The sequence below is a fragment of the Pygocentrus nattereri genome, chromosome 5 (genome assembly GCF_015220715.1).
Source record: "Pygocentrus nattereri isolate fPygNat1 chromosome 5, fPygNat1.pri, whole genome shotgun sequence".
Classification (NCBI taxonomy): Eukaryota; Metazoa; Chordata; class Actinopteri; order Characiformes; family Serrasalmidae; genus Pygocentrus; species Pygocentrus nattereri.
In genome coordinates, this window is record NC_051215.1 from 5053936 (window position 1) to 5067853 (window position 13918).

General features: G+C 39.9%; 1 protein-coding gene across 1 annotated transcript; it reads left to right on the plus strand.

The window, feature by feature from the left end:
• The first annotated feature begins 4715 nt into the window (after positions 1-4715).
• LOC119263489 (protein yippee-like 5) lies at positions 4716-9379 on the plus strand. The gene is made up of 3 exons (XM_037538554.1): positions 4716-4897; positions 6154-6319; positions 7892-9379. Exons 2-3 carry the CDS (start codon positions 6179-6181, stop codon positions 8114-8116), a joined length of 366 nt encoding a protein of 121 aa, XP_037394451.1. The 5' UTR covers positions 4716-4897; positions 6154-6178; the 3' UTR covers positions 8117-9379.
• The last annotated feature ends 4539 nt before the right edge of the window (positions 9380-13918 follow it).

The window sequence follows — 13918 nt, forward strand, 5'->3', positions numbered from 1 at the left end:
AGTGTTAAGTGAGGATTTTAGTGCTAATGTTAGCTGTCCAGCTAACAACCTTTCAGGGTCATAACAACCCAACACACCTTTCATTAGAGAGAAGCCTTCAGTCTGAAGAACTGCCACAGGCAATAAATGCAGTGTTTAAAGAAGAGAATTCGAAAGAACTTTTACATTCACGGCATTTGGCTGATGCTTTTGCCAAGAGCGTCTTACAATTTGATCAATTTGAAATAGTCGGTTAGTCTGTAGTTTGTATAGCAAGTATAGCTACCTAGCACAATAGCTAGTGTTATAGTCAAGAGAACTAAAGCAGAGTCAGAGTTAAGATCAAGACTTTTAGTAGTTGAGTCCAAGTGAAGGCCGACATATATAAAATGATACTTATTATTCACAACACATACACACACACACACACACACACACACACACACACACACACACACAAATATACATATGTCAATGGAACCAGACTTTTTTTCCAAGTAATTTTAGGTCATTTCTTTTGGTCCATTTATCATGGAATTTACAAACTATATATAGGACTGTGGGTATTTTCAAATTATGTCAAAAACTGAAAAATGACAAATAACCCTAAGTCTATATATTATATTATATTATATTATATTATATTATATTATATTATATTATATTATATTTTATATATATACAATCTTACTCAACTGGATTCAATGGTAAAGTAATTCTCTTTTCTGTTGGGGGCAGTCGTGGGCTGGAGGTTAGGGAACCAGCTCTGTGACCAGAAGGTTGCTGGTTCGATCCCCTTGGCTGACAGTCCATGACTGAAGTGCCCTTGAGCAAGGCACCTAACCCCCAATTGCTCCCTGGGTGCCATGGATAGGGCTGCCCACTGCTGTGGGCAAGTGTGCTCACTGCCCCCTAGTGTGTGTGCTCACTAATGTGCATGTATGTGGGTGTTTCACTGCACGCATGGGTTAAACACAGAGGTCTAATTTCACAGTGTGCAAAACACAAAGACCAATGGTTGTAAAGTAATTTATTCTTGTCAAAATATTATTAAAAATCTCCACCAAAAGTAAAATTAATATAAACTAAACTACATCAGTTTTTATTATTAAATATAGTAATAATACCATTCAAATCTGATTTCAAACGATGTGTCACTTTTTGGAACTAATGAACATCAATAAACAAAGCCAACAGATTTAATTTAAATATAGACAACAGTAGTTTTGGACCTGTGGGCTGTGCCCCCCCAGTGGGTCGTGGTGGTCCTGCACAAAAATATGCAGCAAAACACTGAGAACACAATACACTAAAATTCCAAGACGCAATTCAGAGAAGAACAAACATACTGAACTCCAGATTTGGTAACATCTATTCATTATGTTTCCCTCCAAGATTCTAGCACCATCAGAAACCATTAGTTTTAAAACCTTAAGGCTTTGCTTTCTATTGGGAATTGGCTCAGCTTCCAGTAGAACACCTTTAGATCCCATTCGGAAAACCATCAAATACATTTAGGTTCACCTTTTAGACCCTTAGGATCCTTTACTTTGTGATATCGTCCCATTAAAGAAGGCAAAACACATCACAAAACTACCGATGCTTTCAATGGGACTTTTTCAACAGGATATGAAAAACACTGCACAAGAACCGCCATCCGCATCTTCTTCAGCTGTGAAATATGACCCAGATCTCTTGAATGGATTCCGATTGCTGAACTTTGCACTTTGTTGGTCTGAAGGGTTCTGTTAGTCTGAAGGGTCCTCAAGATAAATATTTGTTTTTGAAGAAGCCGTCTCTGCATGTGTCGCATCTGCAGAGAAACATGGAAGGAGGTGAGGTTTCTTAGTGATGATCTGCAGAAGATGGAAACTTTTTCCTGCAGTTTTCCAGACGTGTCCTGTACATTCCACTGTTGAAAGGGATTCTCCATTATGAAACCCTTTTTAGTCTTGGACGCTGCAGCATTCGGTCAGCTAATGCAGCTTTAATGGCAGGTATCCAAGCGGTCCTGTTGCTTTGCACAGAGAAGGTCGTGAACTCCTTCCACGATGATCTAACCCTGCAGTGGAGATGTAACAAATGGCACTTCAAATGAGGTCATATCAGAAAAATTTATGCCCTGATGAGTCACTAGATGAAGTGTCTTTGAAAGGTTTTTTCAGTGCAGTGTTGCACAAATTTTCCACACATTTTGCTTCTGACTGTTGACCGTTATCATTCTACGAAAGTAAGATCCTCCAATCTTCACAGAAACAGGACATTTCTAGAGCGCTACCCTCAGAGGTCACTTCATTAGAAAGCCCTCCTTTGGCGCACAAGTAGAGACTGTAGTCCATTTGTTGATCTGTTTGTGGTCCATGATCTGACCAAAGAGCTACTCCTGGCTGGACATGTTTGGTTGGTGATCTTAGCAGTGACACTGACGTGTGTAAAAACCCCAGTGATATTGTGTTGGTGGTTATACATTTTGGGGATTTCCATCTTTGGGAAAAGGTCCCAGACTTTTTTTGTATGACATCACAGCAGTAATTATTTCTTTATGAACTACTGTTGCTTAGATTCCCTGTGAACTGAAGGTTTTTCCACTTTTTTGTTGAGGCATATATGGAGCAGCGTGGTGGGTAGCGCTGTCGCCTCTCAGCAAGAAGGGCCTGGGTTCGATTCCCCAGCCGGGCAACCAGGGTCCTTTCTGTGTGGAGTTTGCATGTTGTGTGTGTGTCAGTTTCCTTCTGAAGACATGCAGTCAAGCCAATTGGACATGGTAAATTGCCCCTAGGTGTGAGTGAATGTGTGTGCCTGTCTGCTCTGCGATGGACTGATGACCTGTCCAGGGTGCATCCTGCCTCCTGCCTGATGACAGCCGGGATAGGCTCCTGCATATAAGGAACATTTTCACCAGCTACACCAGCAAAAATCAGCAAAGTCTCTAGACTCCCTTGAACACTACCCTCTCTGGTCACTTCATTAGAAACCCCTCCTTTGGTGCACAAGTAGAGACTGTAGTCCATTTTTTGCTCTGTTTGTGTTTGCTGTCCTCTGGCCCTTCACCAGTGGTCAGTTTCTGACACTCTTGGCTGGACATTTTTGGGTGGTGATCTTACTGGTGACTTCCTTAAAATGAAGTTTCCATAGATTTTATTTTTTATTTTTATTATGTTTATTATGATTCCATTTTTTCACTACCAAAACAATCAGAACACTACTAGATCAGTTCTTCAGTAAGCTCATTTTCAGTTTTAGCTCATTTTAACCAGAACTCAAAAGCACTAGCCAGTACACGACTGGCAAGCACAGCCTTTTTATAGTACACAGACAAATTCATAACATTTTTAATTAAAATACAGAAAAGTTTAGTTAATTGCAGAACATTTGTCAGTTTTTCAATGGTGATGATTCCTAAAGTTTCACACTGATTTTCACACTTTGGGACACATTAACTTCAAAGCAATGAGATCTAACTGCTCATCATGTGGCCAAGAGGGACAGGGATGCAGCCTCACTTCCTGCTCTAAAATGCAGGGGCTAAATCTCATTTGCTGCACCCAAAATCAAACTGTACTAAGCAGGACTGGCGCATCAAAACAGGTTAGAAGCTCATTCATTAATTAAATGTGTATAATAGCTTGCAGTTTTGGACGCAGTTTTTGTGTGTCAGTACTGGCATGAAAATCTGTCACATCACCATTAAAAAGGTTTTTTATTTAAAAAACTGAACTAATTACAAAAAATTAAACCTAACTCAAATTAAACCCAAACTTCACTTTTAAAGAAATGAAAAATTATAAACATAAAAATTAAAGTTATTTAATTAATATTTTTTTTGTTGCACAAATGTAAATGTAGGGGTTTGAATAGAAAATACAATAGAGCACCCCAATAATGATTTTGTATGTACTTGTGTCTGTGTATATATATATATATATATATATATATATATATATATATATATATATATATATATATATATATATCGCTGCCATTGGAACATAAACTTTGTATCTGCAATACGGTAATTTTACAGGAGAAGGAAAAAACCTACTTTACTTTTAATGTAACTCAATGGAACCAGAAGTTTTTCCAAGTAATTTTGGGCCGTTTCTTTTGGTCCATTTATCGTGAAATTTACATATAATGTCAAGAACAACAGGGATTTTCAAATTATAACAAAAAAAAACATGAAAAACGACAAAAATTGAGATACAAGGTTTTGTTCCAACAGCAGCGATACACACACACACATGCATATATATATATATATATATATATATATATACGTGTGTGTGTGTGTGTGTGTGTGTGTGTGTGTGTGTGTGTGTGTGTGTGTGTGTTATGCATCTGTTTTTTCCTTGGATTTAAATAGATCATAAAATAATCCTGGTAAATATTTAAGATCTGAATATTCATTCATTCATTCTGTGGATCCGCAGTTCAGACTAATTCGGTCAGCATCCAGCGGATCTATAAGGCAGTCAGAGACTGGACGATCCTGAGCGATGAGCTGAAGCTCAAGACAGGATTTTTCATATAATAATTACTTTTAAATATGACAAATAAAACCTTCATAGAAAAGCAGAACAGCACACGTGAAAGAGCTACAACGGCATGACAATGGAAATGTAAAATAAACGATGTAATACAGTTAAATATGAAAAATACAAAGAAGAGGAAAAAAATGATGTAAAAAAAATAATAATATGTGAAGCAACTTCCTCGGTTCGGTTCTACGTCACCACTGGGCCGGATGTTGACGGCGCTGCTGAGCCAGCTGGAGCAGAAAAACAAAAACAACGGGGAGAAGTCGGGGAAGTTAGCGCTGTTATCCCGACAAAAACGGCCTTAAAACCGCTCAGCACTGACCACAAGGACTAGACATACAGACACATAACGCCTGCTACTTTAACGAGACCGAAGGCCGGTAAGACTTCGCTGGTTTTTGCTGGTTTAATCGGAAAATGTTCCGTCTGCGTCGAGAAAAAGTAGTAAAAACCTTCCGTTTACCGACCGGTTCAGCCGCTGTCCTCATGACAGGTGGGCTCGAGTGGGTTATGCTTTCGTTCAGTCGTTTTTTGAACGTGTTGCGTTGCAAAAATCGACCCTGAGCTAACTTAATACTAACTACGAAGCTGAAGTCGGCTTCTTGTTTGAATTCACCCGTTCCACCTTAAATGGCGCTGCAGTAGCGTTCTAGTGCCTCTGCGTTATTATAATAACTGCTGCACCATTTAAGGTGGAACGGGAAAGTTCGAACAGCACGCTGGTGAATAGGAAGCCAACGCTTTGGTGGAAACTGCTGAAGCTAAACTCGAGGCTGAAAAGCTCTTATACGCGGCTTTGTGAAGTGAAGAAACACTGAGAGAGATTTTAAATGAAGAGGCTGCGGACGACAACTAAGTCTTGTAAGAGTGAAGATCTTTCAAAGATAAAAGCTACAACAGGGACGTCTGTCTAAAGAAATCTAAAGAGCTGACCACAGTAGCCTAATGTATCTTCTCTGTCCTGTGATATGCAGGAAAACAGCCTTACTCCTAAAGGGGAATACCTCCGATTTCTCAAAATCTCAGAATAAGTCAGTCCTTGAGATGCCAGTGAAGGGTTCGGGTTAGTCCGTCAGAATGGTTTGGTTCGGAGAAACTTGGCGACTCCAAATTTCTTTACAGTGGTAGTGATAGGAACCAGGGGTCACAGTGTGTACAACACACATATAGCCTGTTTATTTCCTATCTAAAGAGACCAGTGGACCTAGACGTGTTTATTTTTGTTATATAAAGATGGTAAAGTAGTAGTAAATCTGAAAAAAAGCATCTCTTTGGGTACTATTTCACCGTGCATGTTTGCATATGATGAGAATATAATGTCTCGGGCATCAGACAATGTATTCATAACAACTTAATGTAATAACAAGTAGCTTTTACAGGCATTGAACACTTTGGGCCTCTGATTTCTGTCACCAGTGTAGATCATTCTGACTGGGTAAACTTAGAACGAACCACTCTGACTTTGTTTACATTGTAACCCTTAATTATATCGAGATTTTGAAAAATCAGTGTAGTTCCCCTTTCATGAGAACTGTAGGATCTGCCTAATATGTTTATAATGTATTGCAGTGTATTGATTCAGTCATTCAGTGCATGGCTGAGGAGACAAGTGTCCATCAGAACGTTATGTGTGCAGGACCGTGTGGACTGCTGAGTGCGCCATGGGCCGAATCTTTCTGGACCACATTGGGGGCACACGGCTTTTCTCCTGTGCCAACTGCGACACCATCCTGACCAACCGCTCCGAGCTGATCTCCACTCGTTTCACCGGAGCCACAGGCAGAGCCTTCCTGTTCAACAAGGCACGTATCTCCATGAGTCTGCAGCCCTGCACAAACACAGCTCTAGTGAATGAGTCACCTGTTAACAGAACCAATATACAGACATTGACCCCAGACCAAACCATGAGTGTCCTTGTATGTGTCTGTTGTCTCTTTGTTTAATGCTTGGAAGAAGCTCTGCTGCTGAAGGACAAACTATTTCTCAGCTTACATCCGGTACTGGTGTAGTGTTTACTGTAAGGATAGACTATATGTCAAAAATATAACTACACAATAGATCACCATATGCATTATGCATCATAATATTTAGGTTTTCAGGGGTTTGGAATGGACTTCACAGTTTAAACTACTGTAGGCGATGATAAACTGAGAGTGCAGTGTGAAAATAAACTATTCAAGAGGAAAAATCAAACAACTGTGAAAACGTCTAAGCATTGGCCCGGTCATCAGGAGGTCGCGAGTTCGATTCCTGGTGATACTACAGCCACCCCGTGGCCGGGGGTCCACAATTGCCCTCGCTCTCTAGGTGGGAAAGATGGCCCTCCCCTCTCCCCCCATCCCTCGAACGTGATGCTAGTCAGCGCAGGCGTTCGGTTGTCCAGTGACGTTGCATGAGAAGCAGTTAGAAAAGATGCGGTGGTGCTTCGCAGGTCTCGGAGGAAGCCTGTGTTAGTCTTCACCCTCCCTGCGTTGATATTTTTGTGTAACTGGGGGAGTCCTAACTAGCGGGTGGGATTTGAGGCGGCTAAACTGGGGAGAAAATTGAGTAAAAATCCAAAAATAAAAAAAGGACTTATGTCTATAGAATGCTATAGAATGGCATAACATCTTTCATGTTGCCCTTAAAGCCTTTCAGCTCCGGTTATAAAACTTTGCAACAGCGCTTTTATTATATTGATGACGGTATTAAGTGCAAACTGCTCAAGTGAAATGAAATCCTTGTTTAATCATTTGTTTTAGGCTTAGGCTGTTTTATTGAATTGATAGCCAAGCTTACACTCCACTGCTAGATTATAGGTCCAAGTTGAGTGAAATTCACTTTATGGCCAAAAGTATGTGGACAACTCTCCTAATTATTGAGCTCAGATATTTTAGCCATACATTGCAAGCAGGTGTAAAATCAAGCATCTAGACATGTAATCTCCATAGACAAATTTTAGGAGTAAGATGGGTCGTACCGAAGAGCTCAGTGATTTAAAGCATAGTGCTCTCATAGGATGCCACCTTTGCATTCATGAAATATCTGCCCTGCTAGATCTGCCCTGGTCAACTGTAAGTGCTATTATTGTGAAAATGGAAGCATCTAAAAGCAACAACACACTCTCAAATCACAGTTTCCTGTACGAACCTATTTGTTAATAAGGATATCTGTATGAATGACTAAAATCATATTAAATTAATATTTTTAGTTGAGGACTGTCTTACGATCTACTGGTTTTCTGTCGGTTTTGATGTGATTAGAGGAACAACAGCCTCCTGATCTGTGTACATATGTGGGCGGAGCATCCACAGCTAAGACTACTGCAGTTCTGCACTAAGCACCAGCTTATCTTTCTTGCACTGCTACACTAAAGACTGTTCTTATGTCTCAAGGTGGTGAACCTGCAGTACAGCGAGGTGCAGGATCGCGTGATGTTGACGGGCAGGCACATGGTGCGCGACGTCAGCTGTAAGAACTGCAACAGTAAGTTGGGCTGGATCTATGAGTTCGCCACGGAGGACAGTCAGCGCTACAAAGAGGGCCGCGTCATCCTGGAGAGGGCGCTGGTGAGAGAGAGCGAGGGTTTTGAGGAGCACATCCCCTCGGATGCGTCTTGAAAGCAGGCGTTCGCGTTTCTCTCGGTGAATCTTTCTCACTACCTGCTCCTCTTTGCTATGGTGTACCAAGGCTTTGTGGTGATGTTTCATATCTACTCCAAGGTAACCTTCAGTATGTGTATGCTGGCTGCATCTTTGCCCATCGGTACCTTTTACTCCTACAACATCAGAGCTATGAGTATGAGATATGCGCACAGTCACAGAACAAAACTAGCACCCACAATCTGCACTGGCTGCTGTAACACCAAGGCTTTTTGATATTGTAGTGGTCCAATGCTGTACTGCACGTGTTCCACAGCTTCAGAGTACACGTACAGCACCTTTCAGATCCTCATTGTTTTCAGTAGAGTTTACAGTGTTGGTTGTTACATCACTGGGTTGATTGTTCTACAGTGGGACTCATTTAATTGTGGTCGGGCAGCTCATGGTTGTACTGGGAATGTTCACGAATGTTCTCCTGATGGCCAAAAGTGAATGTAATCTCATTGGTCAATCACAGTAAGTACCCCAGCCCAGCAGTAAAACGAAATATCTAGGGTTGGTTTCCTGGACAGGGATTAAGCCTAGTTCTGTTTGTACTGGTTTTTTTCTTTCTTTCTTTAAATGGAGAATCTCCATTCAAAATGCTGTGAACTCTCTTGGCTTGGCTTAATCCCTGTCCAGGTAACCAACACTGGAATCCTAAAGGAGGGGTGATTTAGCCTCCAGACTCGGTTCGGTTTCCCAGCTATTTACTAAACACTAATGCTGTTTTCACTGTATATGACGTGTAGTATAGGGATGCCCCAGATTCTGCTTCTGATTTCTATACAACCAGATCAGCCCAGACTCACACTGCTTGAGCTAAGTGAACTCATAAGACACACTAGCACATTTCTGGCATGTGGTAAGAGCCCAAGTACCGATATAACTAACATTATTTGCTGTAAAATGGGCAGAACTGGTCTAACAAATTTGTAAATGAAAAATGAGTTGCCTGTTTAAATAACATGAATCAAATAAGGTGCAACATCAAAAGAAGGAGGCGACTGGACATTTAGCACAATGAGTCATGTATAATTATGCTACAGCGGTTTGATATCTAATGAAGATTAGCAGCAGCATTCAGACACAGCACAAGTGCTCTTACCTGCTTCACATTATTTACAGTACTGTGCGAAAGTTTTAGACATCTAATCAAATGTTTAAACACTTTCCCTCAGCAGTGAGTTTATCACAGTATACATTAGAATAAAGTCGTATTCATAATTCAAATAAACATGAAAACAATAAAAAGTAACAAGAATTTCTTGGGTCCATATTTTTCCTTGACACCTTCACAGCCGCCACAGAGACTCGTTAATATCATCAATTACATCATGAGCTCAATTTACTGAGCACTGATTGGCCAAACCAGGAGCTGCTTTTAAACTACATATAATACTGGGCTTCCTCGAGGAGCGGCTTGGAAATGGGTAAACAAACAAACACACATCCAGAAAATCACTATTTATTATATATATATTGAAACAAAAATCAGCAGATCTTGGCCAGTTCTAATTGTGCATCTATAGTGTAGTATATTCACAGTCTCAGAGCTCAATATGCTCAGTAAGATCCAGCATTCACTTAGAATTGATCATCATTGTCATTTCTACACCACAGAGATTTTGTGATGAAGGGACCAGTAGAAAAAGTCCAAAGTTATTTGGAATAAAATCTGATTACATTAATGTTACAGTGAGTTAAGTCATTATTTCAGCCATGCAAGGATTTGTTACTACAGCAGTGACGTAGTGTAGATGGCCGTCATTGTCCCACAGTTCGGGGTGCAGCAGAAACATGCAAGGTTAGCAAATAAGGCTAAATCTCTTACAATTCCCAGTAGCACCTTATACACCGTAAAAAAGATAGATCATCTTAAGCCTTATCAGTTTGATTGATTTAATAATTTTATAGGCTTATTTAATGCATTTCTGGATGTTTTTACTTGGTTTAAGTCATCTGACATAGATAGATATTTAATTTAATTGGCTTGAAACGAGCAAAATGATCTGCCAGTAGAATAATTTCTGTAGCTCGAAAAAAAAAAATGTTAAAAATTAAAGGTTAAATAATCTTAAAACATTTCTTACAACAGTCTAATAATGAGAAGTATTAAACATGCTAATGGCATTTTAGACCTTTTCCCTTGCCCAGATATCATTTTATGTGATGTACATCCTACAGTATTAGTGTTTAGTATGTAGTTGGGACATTTCGAATGCAGTGGCTGACTCAGTATTGAGCTCTGCTGTATTCCATTGTGTTCCAGTCTCCACATTTTAACTGGAGCCCAGATAAGAGTCCGGTCTTATTGCGCTGATCGCAGCCACTATGTGCAAAACAAGATCAGCTCTTGAGGTCTAAGAGGCTTTAAGATTTTATGATTTAGACACCTCTGTGCCCAGGCTGAATCAAATTTCATTCGTCCTTAAGAATGTTTTTGTGTGTTCAGTGTTTTCGCCCTAATCTCTATCTGCATCGTACTGTGCTTGTATTGTACAGTCGACTGCAGTCATAAGAGCAGCTTTGGAGACCTGATTGGAGGTTTTACATTATGTAGTCACTTAACTTCACTGCAACTGCCCATTGACTTCTACTGTAAGTTTCCAGTCAGTTGGTAGGGCTGCATGATATGAACAGACAATGCTGTTGGGCGTCGCAGTGAGGATGTGAGAAAGATGAGTTGTTATTAAAACTGTGCCTCCGACTGGATGTCATGCATGTACAAACTTTTTGGATGTGTAAACAGAAATCGAGCCATCTTCTCCTTTAAACAAGTGACAGAACGCAAAATTATCAAAGCACCATTCTCAACTGTGCACGATAAAAAGAAGGAATTCATGTTTTTATTTATTTATTTGCTTTTATTTATTAAAGATGTTTGTTTTGACAGCCGTTACTGCCTCGCACACTTGAAACAACACTGGGTGTGAGTACAATCCTAATGTTCGGCATGTTTTCCCAGGCTTACAGTTCAGGCTGCAGTAGTTTCAGTGCAGCATTCAGGCTTCTAACGGTTTCTGCAGGCAGTGCAGTGACGTCTCAATCGATCTGTTCTGTCACCTCAGATCTTAATGGTGTGTTTATCGGGAAACTCGCATCACAGTAACGATAAAATTAGGATTCATCGTGCAGCCCTTTCAGTTGCCGTTCCGTATAAACGCGAGATGGCAGTACAAATGCAGCAGATAGAGATTAGCTTGAAAACGCTGGCGTATTCCTTTGAGTGAATTGCTTTGAAGGTCACAGTCCACACGTTGTCCTTTTGTTTGCGTAGTCGGGTATTACGTCATTATATAATTTTTTTTTATTGTGGTTGTTAAAAACATTAGTGATAGACCAGTATAATCATCTTAGTTTCATAAGGCATTATGATTTGGCCAAAGTGCTCATTTATATTGTAATCGGATTTCATGATGCTGTTAGAATTATTTCTGCTTTTTTGTTGCATGCAATGGAAACTATCGTCTGAAGGATGATTGTGTGTTTTCTCCTTCAGCTTTGTTCCTTGATGTTTTGTGGTTCATTTTGAATAAACAGTAATGTCTTTCAAACTCACACACTAGCTGTTTATTTTGTTGTGTTTTTGGCTACTAAACAGAACAAAAATGAAAAGTGATAAAAGAGTGCAAGCAGTGAAGATTTATATATATATATATATATATTTACACACTCACCGGCCACTTTATTAGGTACACTAGTAAAAAGGTTGCTAGTAGAAGGTTGGACCCCCTTTTTCCTTCAGAACTGCTTTAATTCTTCGTGGCAGACTTTCAACAAGGTGTTGGAAACGTTCCTCAGAGATTCTGGTTGGTGATTTGAGTTCCTGTTGCCTTTCTATCATCTGGAACCAGTCTGCCAATTCTCCTCTGACCTCTCACATCAACAAGGCATTTTCGTCCACACAACTGACCGCTCACTGGATATTTCCTCTTTTTCGGACCGTTCTCTGTAAACCCTAGAGATGGTTGTGCGTGAAAATCCCAGTAGATCAGCAGTTTCTGAAATACTCAGACCAGCCCGTCTGGCACCAACAACCACGCCACGTTCAAAGTCCCTTAAATCCCCTTTCTTCCCCCGTTCTGATGCTCGGTCTGCACTTCAGCAAGTCGTCTTGACTACCTCTACATGCCTAAATGCACTGAGTTGCAGCCGTGTGATTGGCTGATGAGCTATTTGTGTTAAAAAGCAATGATACAGGTGTACCTAATAAAGTGGCTGGTTGTATGTGTGTGTGTGTGTGTGTGTGTGTGTGTGTGTGTGTGTGTGTGTGTGTGTATAAAAACTTTTTTTTTCCTACTATAAAATTAACAGTTGAACTGTATCTACACATCAATATTGAAAGAATAGGGAAGAATGAAAGGGTGGAACTCTTTTCTTTCAATATTGACAATATAGAGCATGGAATTAGCTCACACAGGCCATGAAGTCAAGCTCAGGCCCCAATCAAATCGCCAGTCGTTATCAGCTGATGGCTCAGCTGATCGCCTGCTATGCATACAATTGCCTAAATTTGTCAGGGCCTTTAAGCTGCTTTAGCCTCCCATTCTTGCCGCTTCCTCTTTAAGCCACTTTGCAACCTGCATCCACCTTCATGCTGTGCTTTATTCATTTCATATTTGTTGTCATTGATGGGGTCTTTTGCTGTTCTCTCTGTTTTAGACTTTCCGTGTATGCACATGGAAGGGCAGGGTGGTCCCAGAACACAGCTATACCACCAAATATAACTTACTGCAAATGTAAACAAAATATTTTCTTTGATGACGCAGTCCTGACATACACTACAGTCTTTGGCAGTCACAATTAAATGTTTAAAACTATTTATCTCACACAGTGATTAGAATACTAAAAATTAGAATAAAATTAGAATACTATAGAATAGAATTAAATTTAGAATTATAAAGGGTTAGAATATCATTTTCATGGATGCCTTTAGCACATTACTCTATATAGAAAACAGTTAGTGAGGCATTTCGTGTATTTCTTCAAAATGAACAGTTGAACTGTATCTACACATCAATCAGTAACAGTGTATCATAATGTCAGAACATCTCATAAGCAGGTCTGTTTTCTCTCCTCCTCTGTTCACTGGTTGCTATGCATTTATCCTTTAACTTGGCAATAGAACCAATTCTGATTCGGACCTAATCCATCAGAACATGCGACAGCTACGATCAGGAATTAAAATCTTTGCTATTATCAGCTAATATCGGCAACACTGGTAGGGGTGGTTGATCGGAATCTGGGGATTTTTGTGTTTTCCAAACATGCATTCGGATCATTTTTTCAGGTAATTATAGCTTCATAGCTATAAGCTTCTATTACCTGTTAGCTGTATTAGTCTCACAGCTCCAGTGTAAAATTAAAGAGGCAAACATGTCTTGGCTGACCGACTTCATCTTACATAAGGGTTATATAAACCAGTGTATTTTTCAAAATACACTGGTTTATATGTCATCGAAGTCATTTCATGATGTGAAATTGTCCTTTGTGAATGGTGGTTATAGGGACCAGGAGTCTTGATGTCTGCAACACAAATATGGCCATTTTATGTACTCTCCAAACCCACCAGTGATCACGTCATCTTTTCTATATGTTTAGTGTATTTGATAATGGCAAAATAGTGATACAGCTGAAAAACTAAGTTTTGGCAGGGGGCTGTTTTGTCAAATAAGACCCTTCATGTAACTCTCCACCATCAGTAAATGGATAAAATATGTTTTAGGCCCAAACCGTAACCAGTTTATGTAACAACGTTCTGTGTTACATAACTTTTAG